Genomic DNA, 13459 nt, shown 5'->3' on the forward strand with positions numbered 1-13459 from the left:
GGAGGGAGGCCCGCATACCACAAAAAAAAAAAAAAAAAAAAAAAAGAAAATGAAACCTCTTCTGTAACAACATAAAAACGTTAATAGCAGCAAACATTCATTGTCCACTTACTATGTAGCAGGCCCTGTGCTAAGCACTCCCCAGGCATGCTCTCATTTAATCTTCTCAATAACCCCAGGAAGTAGGTACCGCTAATATCATTATTTTATAGATGAGGGAAAAGTCACACACAGGTAGGCAAGTGTCAGGATTTGAAACCAGACACTTTAGAGGCAGAGCCCAAGCTCTTAATCCCTGCGCTAAATTTTCTGTCCATGTTGTAAGGCGTGTGTGGCCGTTTACTTCTCATCAACACGGCTTTGGGACAAATGGGGTGAAAGTAAAAGAAAAATATGGAGATGAACTAGCAGAAAAGAGTGCCTGCTAAGTGAAAATGTTTTTGCTGCCACTTATAAGCTTCTAAGAAGCCTGCAATAGCTTGGTGTTAGGGTGGGGTGGGAGAGGGTGCATCCTAGGACAGTCCAACATCTTCGGTTGCTGGTGTTGCTATGACAACAACAAGGTCTGTTTTCATTAAAAGCAGTGAGGACACTGTGTGAATAGCTGAAGTGCATACAGAGCTTTGGGGCCTCTACCATGTTACTCATCCTAATTTTTGTCAACTGTGGGCCAGGGATCCTTTCTCTCTTTCCGGTAATGATGCACCTGGGGATGGCTCTGAAGTGTTTTGTTCTCTGGCGTACTGTGCAAGCCGATAGGAACACAGCTGGGGAAGAACTGGCGAAGAACGTGAGCACAGGTCAGAAAGGGGCCCTGGGTGCTCCCTTCCAGGGATGGAGAACTTCGTGGAAGGAAAAGGTCTCTTGGCTGAACCAACCTGTCCCGGCTCAGTCTCTCTCCTTTCCTTCTTCACTGGATAGAGTATTCTGTGAGTGGCACAGGCTTTCTCTGAGCATTTTACCCTGTTAATATTGTAGAGCTAAAGGTTTTAAGTTATCCGACAATCTGAATTCATTCTTCAGAGGTGTTCAGATCAGAATCACCTCCAATTTGCATACAACTGTCCTGGATTCTCTGATTCCAAAATAAAGATTTTAGAGTTTCATAGTCAGTATTTTCAGAGTCAGTTTGCAAAGTCAAGCCAATGTTCACCAAATCCACTACTGCTCTGGCTCTTGTTAGAGAGCTCACTGTGCCCCGTGCGTCTTCAGACTACTTAGAGTATTGGAGAAATGCTTACAATATCTCTTGGAGGTTCAGAATCTGCTCTTTCTTTCGCTGCATTTGCCACTGTTTGCTTTTGCTTCCTTCTGACCTCCTAACCTTACTGCAAACTTTACTTCCGTAGGCATCTTGTTTGTGGGTTATTCTTGCTTGCCTATTTTCTTACAATGGTCTTTATTTTCCTGTTTAAAATGAAATAATGGGATAAAACACACTTCTGTAGAGTATAATCTAGTGGGGTTAAAAGGCTGGTTTTGGAGTCAAATACCTTGGCTCACACACTGGCTCTCCTAGCTGTGTGACATTACATGAGTGTCTCTTTCCTTTCTCTCTTTTTTTTTCTTTTAACTTCCTTGAGCTTCAACTCCTCCACTTATAGAATGGAGGAGAGGGTACTTACAACCCCTAGTTCCTAGGGATAAATGAGACAAGACATATAAAGCTTCAAGCACCTTGCCCAGCACATGGCAAAGACCCAGCATTTTCCAGACACTTGACATTAGACTGGAGCTCTTAGCCAGTTCATCTCAAATAGTGAAGGGCAGCACTGCCTCTGTTTTGTTGCTCATAATAGGATAGTCCTTTCAGATGTGAGCTCCACAGACCAGACTTTCCTAGAGTTCTCTGCAGCTACCACCCTTGAAGGCCTTCCCACACCTTGGAACTCACGTATGTTAACTATCTCAGCACATGGGGCAGCAGCCCCACCTGGAGCTGACAAATGTCCTTCCCCTTCTTGAGAACTCCATGGAGTGAATCTATATCCTTCCAAGATGGTGACTTCCTGCTTACGTCTTGGCTCTAGTTACTAATGCCCTTCCATGACAGATGGCATAGAGTTGCACAGGCCTGTCTGACCTGCCAGTATAGTTCCTGGTTCGCTGCCTCTTGAACTGTGCTCCAAGAGTAAATGGTACACAGGGATGCCCGCTTTTTGCCACACTCCCTAATGGCTCCCAAAGTGTATTTGTTCAACCAGCAGAGGTTAGAGCTCTCTCTCCCTTATGAAGATCATAAAATTACTTCTAAAAACTGGACTATTAACTTTGGAGTTTCAATCTTAAATATTTAGAATTTTACCTTTCAATTCTAAACATCTAGACTTGTAAGCATATTGAATTTTATTTTTTTATGTGTTTTAAAGTGTTAATTAAAAAAAGCCAAATCCTAATATTACATCATATGACAAAAGAAATCCAAATGTTAAGACCTAAATGCCAGTGTGATTTGAGAGAAGTATTTTAGAATGAGAAAGAAAAGAAACATGCTGAATTTTAAATGAACGTCTTGTTTATTAATAATGCACCCCTTTTCTTCTTCTAGCTGTATTTTCCCTCTAATTAATACATGACTTGCTGAAGGTCTCTGATGGCCTTCATCTTCAAAAGGCACAGAGCTGTCTTCCAACACAGCTGCTCATATCCACACAGTCAAATTACAACTCATCTTAACCTCAAAAGCAACAACTTACTGACATGTTTTCCCTCTTTCAAATCCCACTGACAGTTTCTTCTTTATCATTAACTTAATTCTAGCGTCACCTCTTTGAACTGTAACAAAGTTACAGATGATCCATATTTCCACATGATCCTTATGTGCAATTATTGAACCTAAATTACTGTTTTAACCTATTCAGATATCCAAGTTAACAACAGTGATTCATCAAATTAAATCAAGAACCCAAATGGGCCAACAGCCTTTGTTTCTGGAATTCCCTATGAGAGCTATGATGGATACCCTCTTGCCAATACTATAAATGAAGATAATTTCAAATTCGTATCCCCAAAGGTATGCCCACTTCTGTTCTACAGAGAAAAAGCAACAAGGATCTGTGGTTAAGCTGTTAAAGCAGATGCAATTTACTTACTCTCCTTTAATCACTTTTTCCTTCATGCCTTACAGAAAAAAACAACTTGAAAGCACAGGTGGAAAAGTTCAGTTCTTTCTTTTGATGCCATCTTTGGAGGAAAATAAAAAGGTAGAGGGAAGGGTGGAAAAAGCAAGGTAGATATAGGAAGGATTATAGACTGGCTGTGATCTTTCAAAGTATTTTGCCAACAAGATTAGGCAAATCAATTAACCCTTATTTTGGTAACAAGAGGCAACGATCCTTCAGAAAGAACCTTGTAGTTGTATGTGGCTGTCCTCACTCAATCTCTCACGAGGAAGGGGTCTAAATATACATTTATTTCTCCAGCACACCTTCACATACTTACTTTTGATTTCAGAAAGGCTTTTTATTTTCCTCAAGGGAAAAAAAATAAATCAACAAAGAGAGGTCTCACCTGACTAGTAGTTGATTTCAACAGTAAAGAGAAAAAAAAATGACATTTGATCACTAACAGCAGGTGCGTGAAAACGCAAGTCTTTGTTTTCTGTATGAAACTTTAAAAAAACCCCTCTAGCTACCTTTCACTTGATATTTTCCCCTACGCCTTGACTTTGTCCACCTGTTCTACCCTGCAGAAGGCACAGTCACAGAATGAAAATTACATTGAAGAGACCTTTTTATGCTTCCACCCCAGCTCTCAACCTTCTTCAAATGGTTCACCATTAAAAAACACTTACCAGAGCTTTGCCGGGAGATTGACCAGAGAAGTGACATTTTCCGATTATTTCCAATCACGGGCCACCGTGCACACTTGGTCCCTTCTTAGAAGGGGAGAGCTGGAGGGCTCTCTGCTGTCCCTCCCCTCCCCCCATTCAGCAGGAGCAAGGGTGCAATAACGACGTTCATCTAATCTGCATTCATCCAAAGCCATGCTCTAAGAAGGGAGAGAACTACAGGCAACTAGCACCCAGATCCGAGAGCTCATACCAACACCTACGGGACAACTACCGACATAAGGCGACTGACACCTTATACGAAGTGCTGCTAATAAGGCGGACAGCACCTGCCTTGGGTTTTTGCTGACGTTCACCAGACAAGGTGCTGATAACAGCCACAGAAGAAGGAACACTTCTAAAACCTTGCCTGTGCTGAATGTTCACTGCTAAGGCAAAGAAGGAACTCCTTTTGGTTCTGTTTTCATTTGTTTTTTGTTTTATTTTTGGCTGTGCTGCATGGCTTGTGGGATCTTAGTTCCCCGACCAGGGACTGAACCCACAGCCTAGGCAGTAAAAGCACAGAGTCCTAACCACTGGACCACCAGGGAATTCCCAGGAACTCCTTTTGGAAAAAGAAATTTGTGTTTGTGAGGAAGCAGGAGGCACTCACGGGCACACACCCCCTTCTCTAGAGCCAGGTGCACCATGGCCATCAGCCTTCACTATGGCCAAGAGTCCCCCACTGTCTTTGCAGGATAAATCTGAACACCCATACATTCTGATGAATTGTAAAGACACACCAAAAAGAATAAAATTTTCAAACAGAGTGAAAGCTGGGAACAAAGTGGTATGTATGGTAGCAACATTAATAAAACAATAACAGCATTATTTGCTTGTTCTAGACATACTTAAAGCCTCTAATTAGTTCCTTTGTAGAAATATACACATGGTATTTGTTGGGTTTATTATGGGTTTGCAAGTGCATACGTTATAATATAGTGAATGTTAGTTTCGGAAGAAAAAAACTCAAGCCCCTTTTGGATGGCAGCCATTCATACTTCAGCCTCCAAAGGCACAACACAGAAGCCCCTTTTTAGAATGTAAGCAAGTGATCCATTCCAGAATATGACAAACTTGGTCCTGGGAATATCGTGTGCTTTGTTTATAATGCATTACAACAGGAATTATAAATGCTCAGTACCAACTTTTACCTATAGATAAAATTTGCTATTCCTATAAAACTCTTCCAAGTAAGCAAAACCAGAATATGTTTTTCTTAGGTAATTCTATTTTCACCATTTTCTTTACCTACAATTCAGCAAGAGGAAAGAAGGGGAGATTTCAGAATATAAATAACAAAATGACTTTCCTCCACCATAAAACAAGGCTTATTTCAGGGGCATGGAATGCTGAATGTCCCTGCAAGGTGTACAGTTTACCTAACAACTAAAGCTGCCTGATATTATCTGGTGAAATGAGCTGCTGTGTAGGCCACGTTTAAAAGATCAAAATATCTGGGTGGCTTGAGAACTGCTCTGGCGTTTTCAGGCTTCTCGAATGTTCTTGTGAGCTGTTCCTCAATGGCCAATGGGTGAAGCAAGACCTTGTCAAATAGCCTGTTATCTCTGCCAGGTTCCAAGCTGTTTACACCTTTCTGTGATGGGGCTACAGTTGACCTCATTGATATTTAAGGCTGGATAATGGGAATCAGATGTCCCTTTTGAACAACAGGATAAGAAGAGAGAAGGTTTTTTCAAGACAGACCCCCGTCCCACCCTCTCTCTCTCTCCCCACCACTTCTCAAGATGCCCCGTGTCTCTTAAACTTAACAGTCTGTAGAAGACCAAAAATTATCATAGTTGATGGTATTTTTCTTCAAGTTATGAAAATGAATCACTTGGCGATAGCCTTAGGCTACCAACATAAAACACTATTTGAGTTATAAAGCATACTTTCAGGGAGAACCCCAAAAGCTGTTGAAAAAGCAACTTCTTGCCCAGTAGGCACTAATTCTGAGCACTCACTTGCAGTGGGACGATCTTTGGCTCTTCCTCTGGATTCATGACACTCTAAGTTTGCTGTACGTGAAACCCTGCCACTGGAGCTAAAGCTTTAAGATAGATGAAGATTGTATGACATATACATGTTGGATGTAACCCAGCATCACGGGCCAACACAATGCACTCGAGGCCTGGAGTCTGCAGTTAAGTCTTGCTGTTTATGACCTGCGTAGCCTTGGGCTGACTTGATTCTATAGATGAAGAAACTTAGCAGGTTGATATCTAAAACGTTTCTTTCTACTCTGAAACTTTGTACTTCTAACTACTTTTCAAATCATTTAAAGAAAGAAGGTGAAGTTTTAATAAAAGTAGATCCAAACCAAAACTCTCCTGGGCTGTAGTACAGTTCTGGCAGGCACAGAAAACAGGCACAGGCACAAAGCCTGGACTAAAGAGCTGTGTTGCAAACCTGAGTTGTCAAATGGGTTTCCTCTGGACAAAGATAGGATTGTGGAAAGTCACTCGTAATTTAACAGGCCAAGGTTTCAACTGATTCTACGAGACCCCGAAAGAAGGTCAAGTGTGTGCAGGGAACATACTCCCCTGCCTTGCTGCTCACCTGGGGAGCAGGCTGAGTAACTTCCCTGTTCCTGTAGGATGCTCTGGGCAGGTGGTGCTGCCCTTAAACTCCAGCTCCTCCTTATACACTATCAGACTTCACCAGTATTTCATGTCGTCCTCTTTTTGCCTTCCCAGGTTTCTCTCTCACTCTCCCTTTGTAGGACAGTGGAAAGAACAGGAGTTACAGGCTCAGAGAGACCTGGGTTCCAATCCCAGCTCTTCCACTTACCGCTGGGATAACTCTGGGCAAGTTAGTTAACTATGATGGGTCTCAGTCTCTCCATCTGTAAGATGGGAATCAGGACAGCTACTTCACGGGGATTCTTAGGGAGAGCCAATGAAAGTGTATGTCAATCCCCCAGCCTCTTGCAGAGCTGGTGCCTGGTCTTATCTGTTTCCTTTCCCACTTTGCTACTCCTTCCTGGAGCCAAACCTCTCCCTCCCGAAGCACTGCATTTCCCCAGCTCCATGCTTCTGCTGCTCTCTTCACCAGGCCCACGCCTTTCTCATCATCCCTACGTGTTCAAATCCCATTCAGCCTCCATAACTCAACTCAAAGACCACTTCTCCTAGGAAGTGCCCCTTGACCCCCCTCCCTCATCTGAACTTCCTTGATCTTTATGATCCATATCCTGTGATACGTTTCTATACCATTTTATAATTATTTACCTATCTTTTCTTCCTTAGTATACCTGGGTACTTAGCAAATATTTGATCAACAAACAAATGTGTGAGCATAGGACCAAAAGGGTAACTTCCAATGTGCTCGCTGTACTGAAGACAATGCTTTAGTCACTGCTCTAAATGAAAACATTGTCCAGAGAAGAAAACAGCCAGAATCAGAATGTAAGATGCACTCTGTGGGGTGAGAAAAAGCATCTGCCTCTGCAGGAGCCCGGAAGTTATGTGGGGAAAGCAGCAAGGGGAGGAAAAGCAACAGAAGCCTGGGGCCCAGGACAGTGGCTCCCAGCCTCAGCCCAGACACAGCGCCAACCTGCAGAGACGGGGACCATCCTGTGCGTCGAATCAGACTTTTGGGATAAAAGAAATCAGATGGAGAGCGACGGATGTTCCGTGGCTGCCATGAAACATGAAAAAGGGAAGAATGAACAATGAAATAGCCTCGATTCAGAAACACTATCAAAAACAGAAAAAAACCTTCAGGAAAATTAATTTGATAAGTGACAAGTGACATCACTTTAGTTGTGTGTGTATGTGTGTTTGGGGTCCATGTTTAAAAGCATAGTAACTGGTCTTTTTTTTTTCTTTCTTTCTTTTTTTTTTTTGGCTGCGCTGTGCAGCTTGCAGGATCCAGTTCTCCGACTAGGGATTGAACCTACACGCTTGGCAGTGAAAGCGTGGAGTCCTAACAACTGGATCTCCAGGGAATTCCCTAACTGGTCTTCAAGTTACAGTATGTTTACCTATGTTCCAACCCACCAGCGTTCCTTTCCATTTATTCTGGCTTAGATATTCTGATATATGAAGAGTGAGAAGCCAATGAAGCCATTGAGAGATGCTCTTAAGAATCTGTTATTACAAAAGCCCCACAAATTCTTGAAGTACCAAGAACATGGATTACTCAGTGGGGTTGACAAAAGATTCTTAAAACATTTTCATTTTGCTATAGTAACTGCACTGATATGACACCCAGTAAAAGGCTTGGAAATCCTGGCTCAAGACTGTCATCTGGAGACACACCCTTAAGAGAGCACAAGATATATTCCTTCTTCAAAAATCTAGCCTCTTTTAAATCCCACCAGCGTCAGCCGGTACCCCACTTGGGGCACGTCAGAACCTCTTTCCTCAGAGGTGCATCATCCTCCTTCTTTGTGGGTGAGTGAGCTGAGGGCTGGAAGTGGTAAATGTTGGCTTTAGGAGAAGAACTTTGGAATTCTCTGGAAAGTTTCACTAAAGGAAGAAAAAACAACAAGTCCTCTTGGCCAGAATGAGTGGAAGTATCTCACTAGTTGTTTTCATAATCTTATCCATAGATTTCCATCAAGATGTGATCAAGAGTGTTGATTAAAAAAAAATTTTTTTTTAGTAACACAATCTGCAAATTCAAGCAATCCTTATAGAGAAAAGACACATTCTATTCAGTCTGGCCACGTTAGCGTTCCTCTCTTCATCTCCCAAAACACTTCATCAGGGATGAAGTAAAAATGATTATTCAAGAAACTGAAGCAACACTGTAAAGACAGTGCTGACCACTAACTACTTGGGTGGTTTTGGGGCAGCATCCACAAGCTATGCTGTGAATTTTAAATCTTATGATAAAAGTGACAGTAAGTACTATCTTTAATGTTCCAGTATTTTATAATGATAACCTGCTTTCAAAACATCCATGGGTCCTCAAAAATCCCAGAGTCTGGTGACTGTTCCAGTGTGCACCTGACTGATTGACAGATGGGATGGTTAGGTACACATGCTCAAGCTGAAACTCTATGTTGAAACAGGGACCAAATCATCCTGATATTGGTGGACAAATTCCTCTCCAGTTTGTCTGGTCTTTATTCAATTATTTTGAGAAAAAGTGATTTTTTCCCCCTACACTTAAAGTCTGATTACATTAACTGAATTCTAAGACAACTGCTTTTATTCAGGGTCACAGGCAAGGGACAAGTTATGCAAATGGCAAAATATCTCCATCTGATCTTACAGATGCCAGCTGAAGCAGAAAAAAAAGCAAAGGAAATAAAGCTCCTGGGCAGACCTGGGCTTCGCTGAGAATAAAGGAAAGATACTGGAAAATGAATATAAGAGCTGTCATTCCCAGGGTGGCAGGCCAAAAAGAAATGGGTCTCACTGATAATCATTTCTCTGAAGCCAAGTCACCCCTTCACAAGTGACACATTAGTGATCGGGCCACATGGATGCAGCAGCTCTGCAGCTGCTGGGGATTACAGACATTGTTCCTTATGTCTGCTAATGGCAGGTCAAGAAGAAGTGATACCACATTCTAGAGTCTTCTAGAGTCTGGCTTTCAAAACAAATTCAGGCCATTCTTTTCCCTGAGGCACCAGGTGGCCTAGTCAACCTCCAGTTTTTCCAAGGGTACCACTAAGGTAGCTAAACTGAGGGAGTGTAGACTAGGGTCCAGTCTGATTATTGCTCTGAAAAATACTTCACAGCCCAAGTGAAAAACTGGGGGCATCTGAGTAAGATACAGATTATGATCATGGCCTTGCAACTGTGTACAGCGCTTTGCTTTTTAAACAGATAAAATATTGTCACCTGGAGGTGATCTGAGAATTGAGTAAGACCAGGGGAAGGCTTTAGAAGTGAGAGATTAAAAAAAAAAAAAAAAAGGAAAGAAAGATAAAAGAAGTGAGAAATAAAGAGAATCTATCCTCTTGCCCGACTGGTTCATGTTCTAGGGAGTTACAAAAACAGTTTGATGCTACCTAAGGTTTAAGTTACAAAAACAATCAAGAATACCTGTTTACATTGACATGTCTGGGCTCATCATGATTTTCCCCAAAGGTTTTATCTGACAAATCATCAGCTTTTGGAGATGGAGGCCACTTGGTGAATTTGGATTTCAGAGGCCAATCAAACGTAGAAAGAGCTGAGTAATGGCCTCAGAGTTTGGGTTGCAGTGATATTATGGACAACGCACAAAAAAAGCCCAGTGATGAGGTCACCAGATGTTGGACCTAGAACTTGATGAAACATTTTTTCACATCTGTAAGGTTTGACTTTTCCCTTGAATGCTTTCCTAAGAACCTGACTTATGAGGCAAGGCTTATTTTGTCCAACACAAGCATTTGGAACAAAAACCACCATTGATTTAAGGTAGGAGGGAACCTCCTTTCTTGGCCAAATGGCCTTTCCACTTAGTCTGCTACAGAGAAAAAAAAAAAAAAGTTATAAGAAAGTACTTTCACCCAAACTCCAGTCCCCAAAATTAGTGACTACAAACACAGTGCCCAGCAAGTACACCTGGCCTCATGGCACTATTGCCTTCCTTACCCGCAGTTTTTCCTCGGTCTTGGTGGATCGCTTACAGTCGGGATGCCAAACGGTAGAACCTGGAAAGACAATGCATGGCTAAGAATAAAGGAAATGGAAAGCAGCCAGAGTCCTATTAGATAGAACTTCTGAGAGTGGCCTGTGCTCAAGTGAATCATGACAGTTCAAACTCCAGGGGAGTTTTCCACATCTGGTCTGAACTTGTTCTATAACAGTGATAATCCTGGACCACAGAGACCACTAACTGGGCACAAGAGTGTCTTGATGAAAGAGACATTTAGTTCTTGACTGGGTGGTGGTTTTTGTTTTTGTTTTTAAACTGTATCATTATCCTTTAAAAGTAATGTCTGTGTGCTTAGCAACAGCTGCATTTAATTTCAGAAATATAAGCCATAAGCCATGCTTACATAACATCAAAACAACCAAGCAACTTAGATGAGGACAATAAAGTCAAACCAGATCACCTATAACCAGAAGCAAAACTCACTGAATTTTTTGTTGATCCAGCAGACACAGGAGATCAATCTAACTAGCAGAAAGGTTGAAAGTTACATTACAAATCCACAAGTTTTCCTTTAACTTTTAACCTTTTAATTAACTGCAAAAAGTCTTCACTTTTAAACTAATGAAGGCACTAATTCAGTGTCATTTTCTGTTCCTGGGTTAATGCCTCACTTTATAGGAGTGTAAAGCACTTTCTTAGATGGTACCAGTACCAAAGAACTAAGCAAAACACTTATATCCAATCAAAAGCTCTTTTCTTATAAGAATCAAATGTCTGCCTATATGATTTTTTTACGCCTAGATAGACAATCTATGTAATTTATGGCTAAGGCCTACATGTGAGTCTTATATGTTCACATAAGGGTATGTTCAAATGTGCAATGGGCAGAAGAACTTGAAGAGGGACTTAAAAAGACCTAAGCGGGGCTTCCCTGGTGGCGCAGTGGTTGGGAGTCTGCCTGCCGATGCAGGGGATATGGGTTCGTGCCCCGGTCTGGGAAGATCCCACGTGTCGCGGTGTGGCTGGGCCCGTGAGCCATGGCCGCTGAGCCTGCGCGTCCGGAGCCTGTGCTCCGCAACGGGAGAGGCCACGACAGTGAGAGGCCCGTGTACCGCAAAAAAAAAAAAAAAAAAAATTTTGAAAAAGTTACTAAGTGGAAAGCAGTAAGTAAATGATATAAACTTAATAAGAATCTCAGTATGAATATTAGACTTTCTATATTTCATTGTTGAAATCTTTCTCTCTTCAAGCAGCAATCTGTGTATACTTGAAAAGTATCAAATTAAAATAACTCTCGAATTATTTTACACCACTGAACTAAAATACTATTAAATTAATGACAGGGAAAATACATTTTATATCAGAATAATACTTCAATCCCTATTTAGCAGTAATTTCTATCTTGCTTAACCCAGGGCCAAAAAAAAAAAAAAAAATCAAACAATCCCAAACCAGGCAGACACATAGTCCATTCAGCACTAGCATTTACTCTGAGGCTGGCTACAAAGCACAGGAAATCGTCTTAATATGGAGAGCCAAGGGCCGGGGGTCAGGGCCGGGTCCAGGAGCTGCGTGCGCTGTGAAGGTTCTACTGAGCGGGCGTCCTGGCCCAGAACCCCGGGTGTGCACATGGTGTCACACTGCTCTCCAGAGGTCAGACACATAGGGAATGTGAGCCAGAGAGAACATCTGATGCTGGGGAAGATGAAACTGCTCATTCTTCAAGGATATGCCAAGAGGGCAGGCAAAGAACACAGAAGCCCAACTCCAGGAGAGATTTACAACAATCCCCAAATTCTGAATGTAGCCCAAACTAACAGAGTTGTTTATTTGTAGTATGAATGTGCTGCACGCATGCACAGCCTGAAATCACCCTCTCTATTCAGCTTCCAGAACCATGTGAACGTGCAGAGCTGCACCCAGACAGAACCCTGAGTCTCGGTTCTCAGCAGACACAAGGGTGACATGCAGTCTTGGGACCTTGATTGTGAGTGCTGTAATTGACACACTCAGATCTAAAACAGAGCCTGGAGACCAACTGAAGAATAAATGTGCTCCATGCTGAAAATATAAACTGACACCTGCCTATTGCTCTCATGGATTCACAGCCTGTCCTCAGGGAAATGCGTCATATAAAGCACACGTGAGACCACAGATTTGGTGCTTCTCATTTGCCCTTATCGGGCCCTTTAAAATTCAGTGAGATCTTTAATCAAAATTTTTCAGGGAGATCCTTCTAAAGCTAAAAGGATGTTCGGGTTGTCAATTTCTCATATAGCTAGCATTTTTAAGGGGAGAGTAGCCAAAGCTTTGCTCTAATACTCAAGAATCGTTTCCAGAGACTTTTCTTAGTTGCATAAAAACAAAAACTGAGAGCAAAGCAAACCATTCATTAAAACTACACATAGTGTTACATGCAGAGAGAGATGAAGAAATGACATGTAAAGGCCAATGAGACCCAGTAATTAGCGAAACTGAATAAGCAACAGCTCTCGTGGTTCTTGCTAATTTTACTGATAAGCCCTTGTCTGTTTAATGACTCTTTTTCCCGCTAAAAATAGTAAAATGCTTGCACAGATGGTGCTGCTTGACTGGAGGAGAATCCTCCCCTAAAGTTCTCTGAGAAGCTTCAGAATTTTAGAGGAGACAAAAGCTAATCATAGCTGTACACTGGGAAAATTTCTCAAAATTATTTTCATTAAAAAAAAAAACTGAATGGCCCTCTGGTAACGAGCCCTTCCTTGGCACCAGAAACTTCTCAGTTTCTCTGTCAGGGACTTTGGGTGTGTTCTCTCACTCTCTGTCCCTCTCTCTTACACTATGACAGCTATGTCCTCTTAATGGGATGAAGTACATCTGTGATGCAATTCACCAAATATGAGATTTTCTTCTTCCTGAAAGCCTGGATAAGAGCAGCCTGCGAGGCCCCCCAAAATCCTTCCCCCAGGACAGTGAAGTGAGAAATAACAAAGTAGCCATCCAATGTGTAACATTTCTAGAAATGCTTTCCCTCTTTTGATCTTTTGTTTCCCAAGCGTATTCCTGGGGGCTGGGTGGGAGGGCGGGGGGGGGGGGGGGGGGGGGGCG

At 42.1% G+C, this 13459-nt stretch overlaps 1 protein-coding gene across 7 annotated transcripts in view; it reads right to left on the minus strand.

Moving 5' to 3' along the window:
• Positions 1-13459, minus strand: part of ABLIM1 (actin binding LIM protein 1) — a 331920-nt gene that overhangs the window by 39682 nt on the left and 278779 nt on the right. For 5 of the 7 annotated variants that reach the window (XM_055080927.1, XM_055080925.1, XM_055080926.1 and 2 more), the window contains exons 8-9: positions 10369-10427; positions 7388-7471 (exon numbers count right to left, since the gene is read on the minus strand). In XM_055080927.1, the coding sequence (XP_054936902.1) occupies positions 7388-7471; positions 10369-10427 (143 nt within the window). The remainder of the gene's footprint in view (positions 1-7387; positions 7472-10368; positions 10428-13459) is intronic. The other 2 variants (XM_055080928.1, XM_055080924.1) reach the window with 1 other exon arrangement.

Source organism: Physeter macrocephalus, chromosome 20 (assembly GCF_002837175.3).
Source record: "Physeter macrocephalus isolate SW-GA chromosome 20, ASM283717v5, whole genome shotgun sequence".
Classification (NCBI taxonomy): domain Eukaryota; kingdom Metazoa; phylum Chordata; class Mammalia; order Artiodactyla; family Physeteridae; genus Physeter; species Physeter macrocephalus.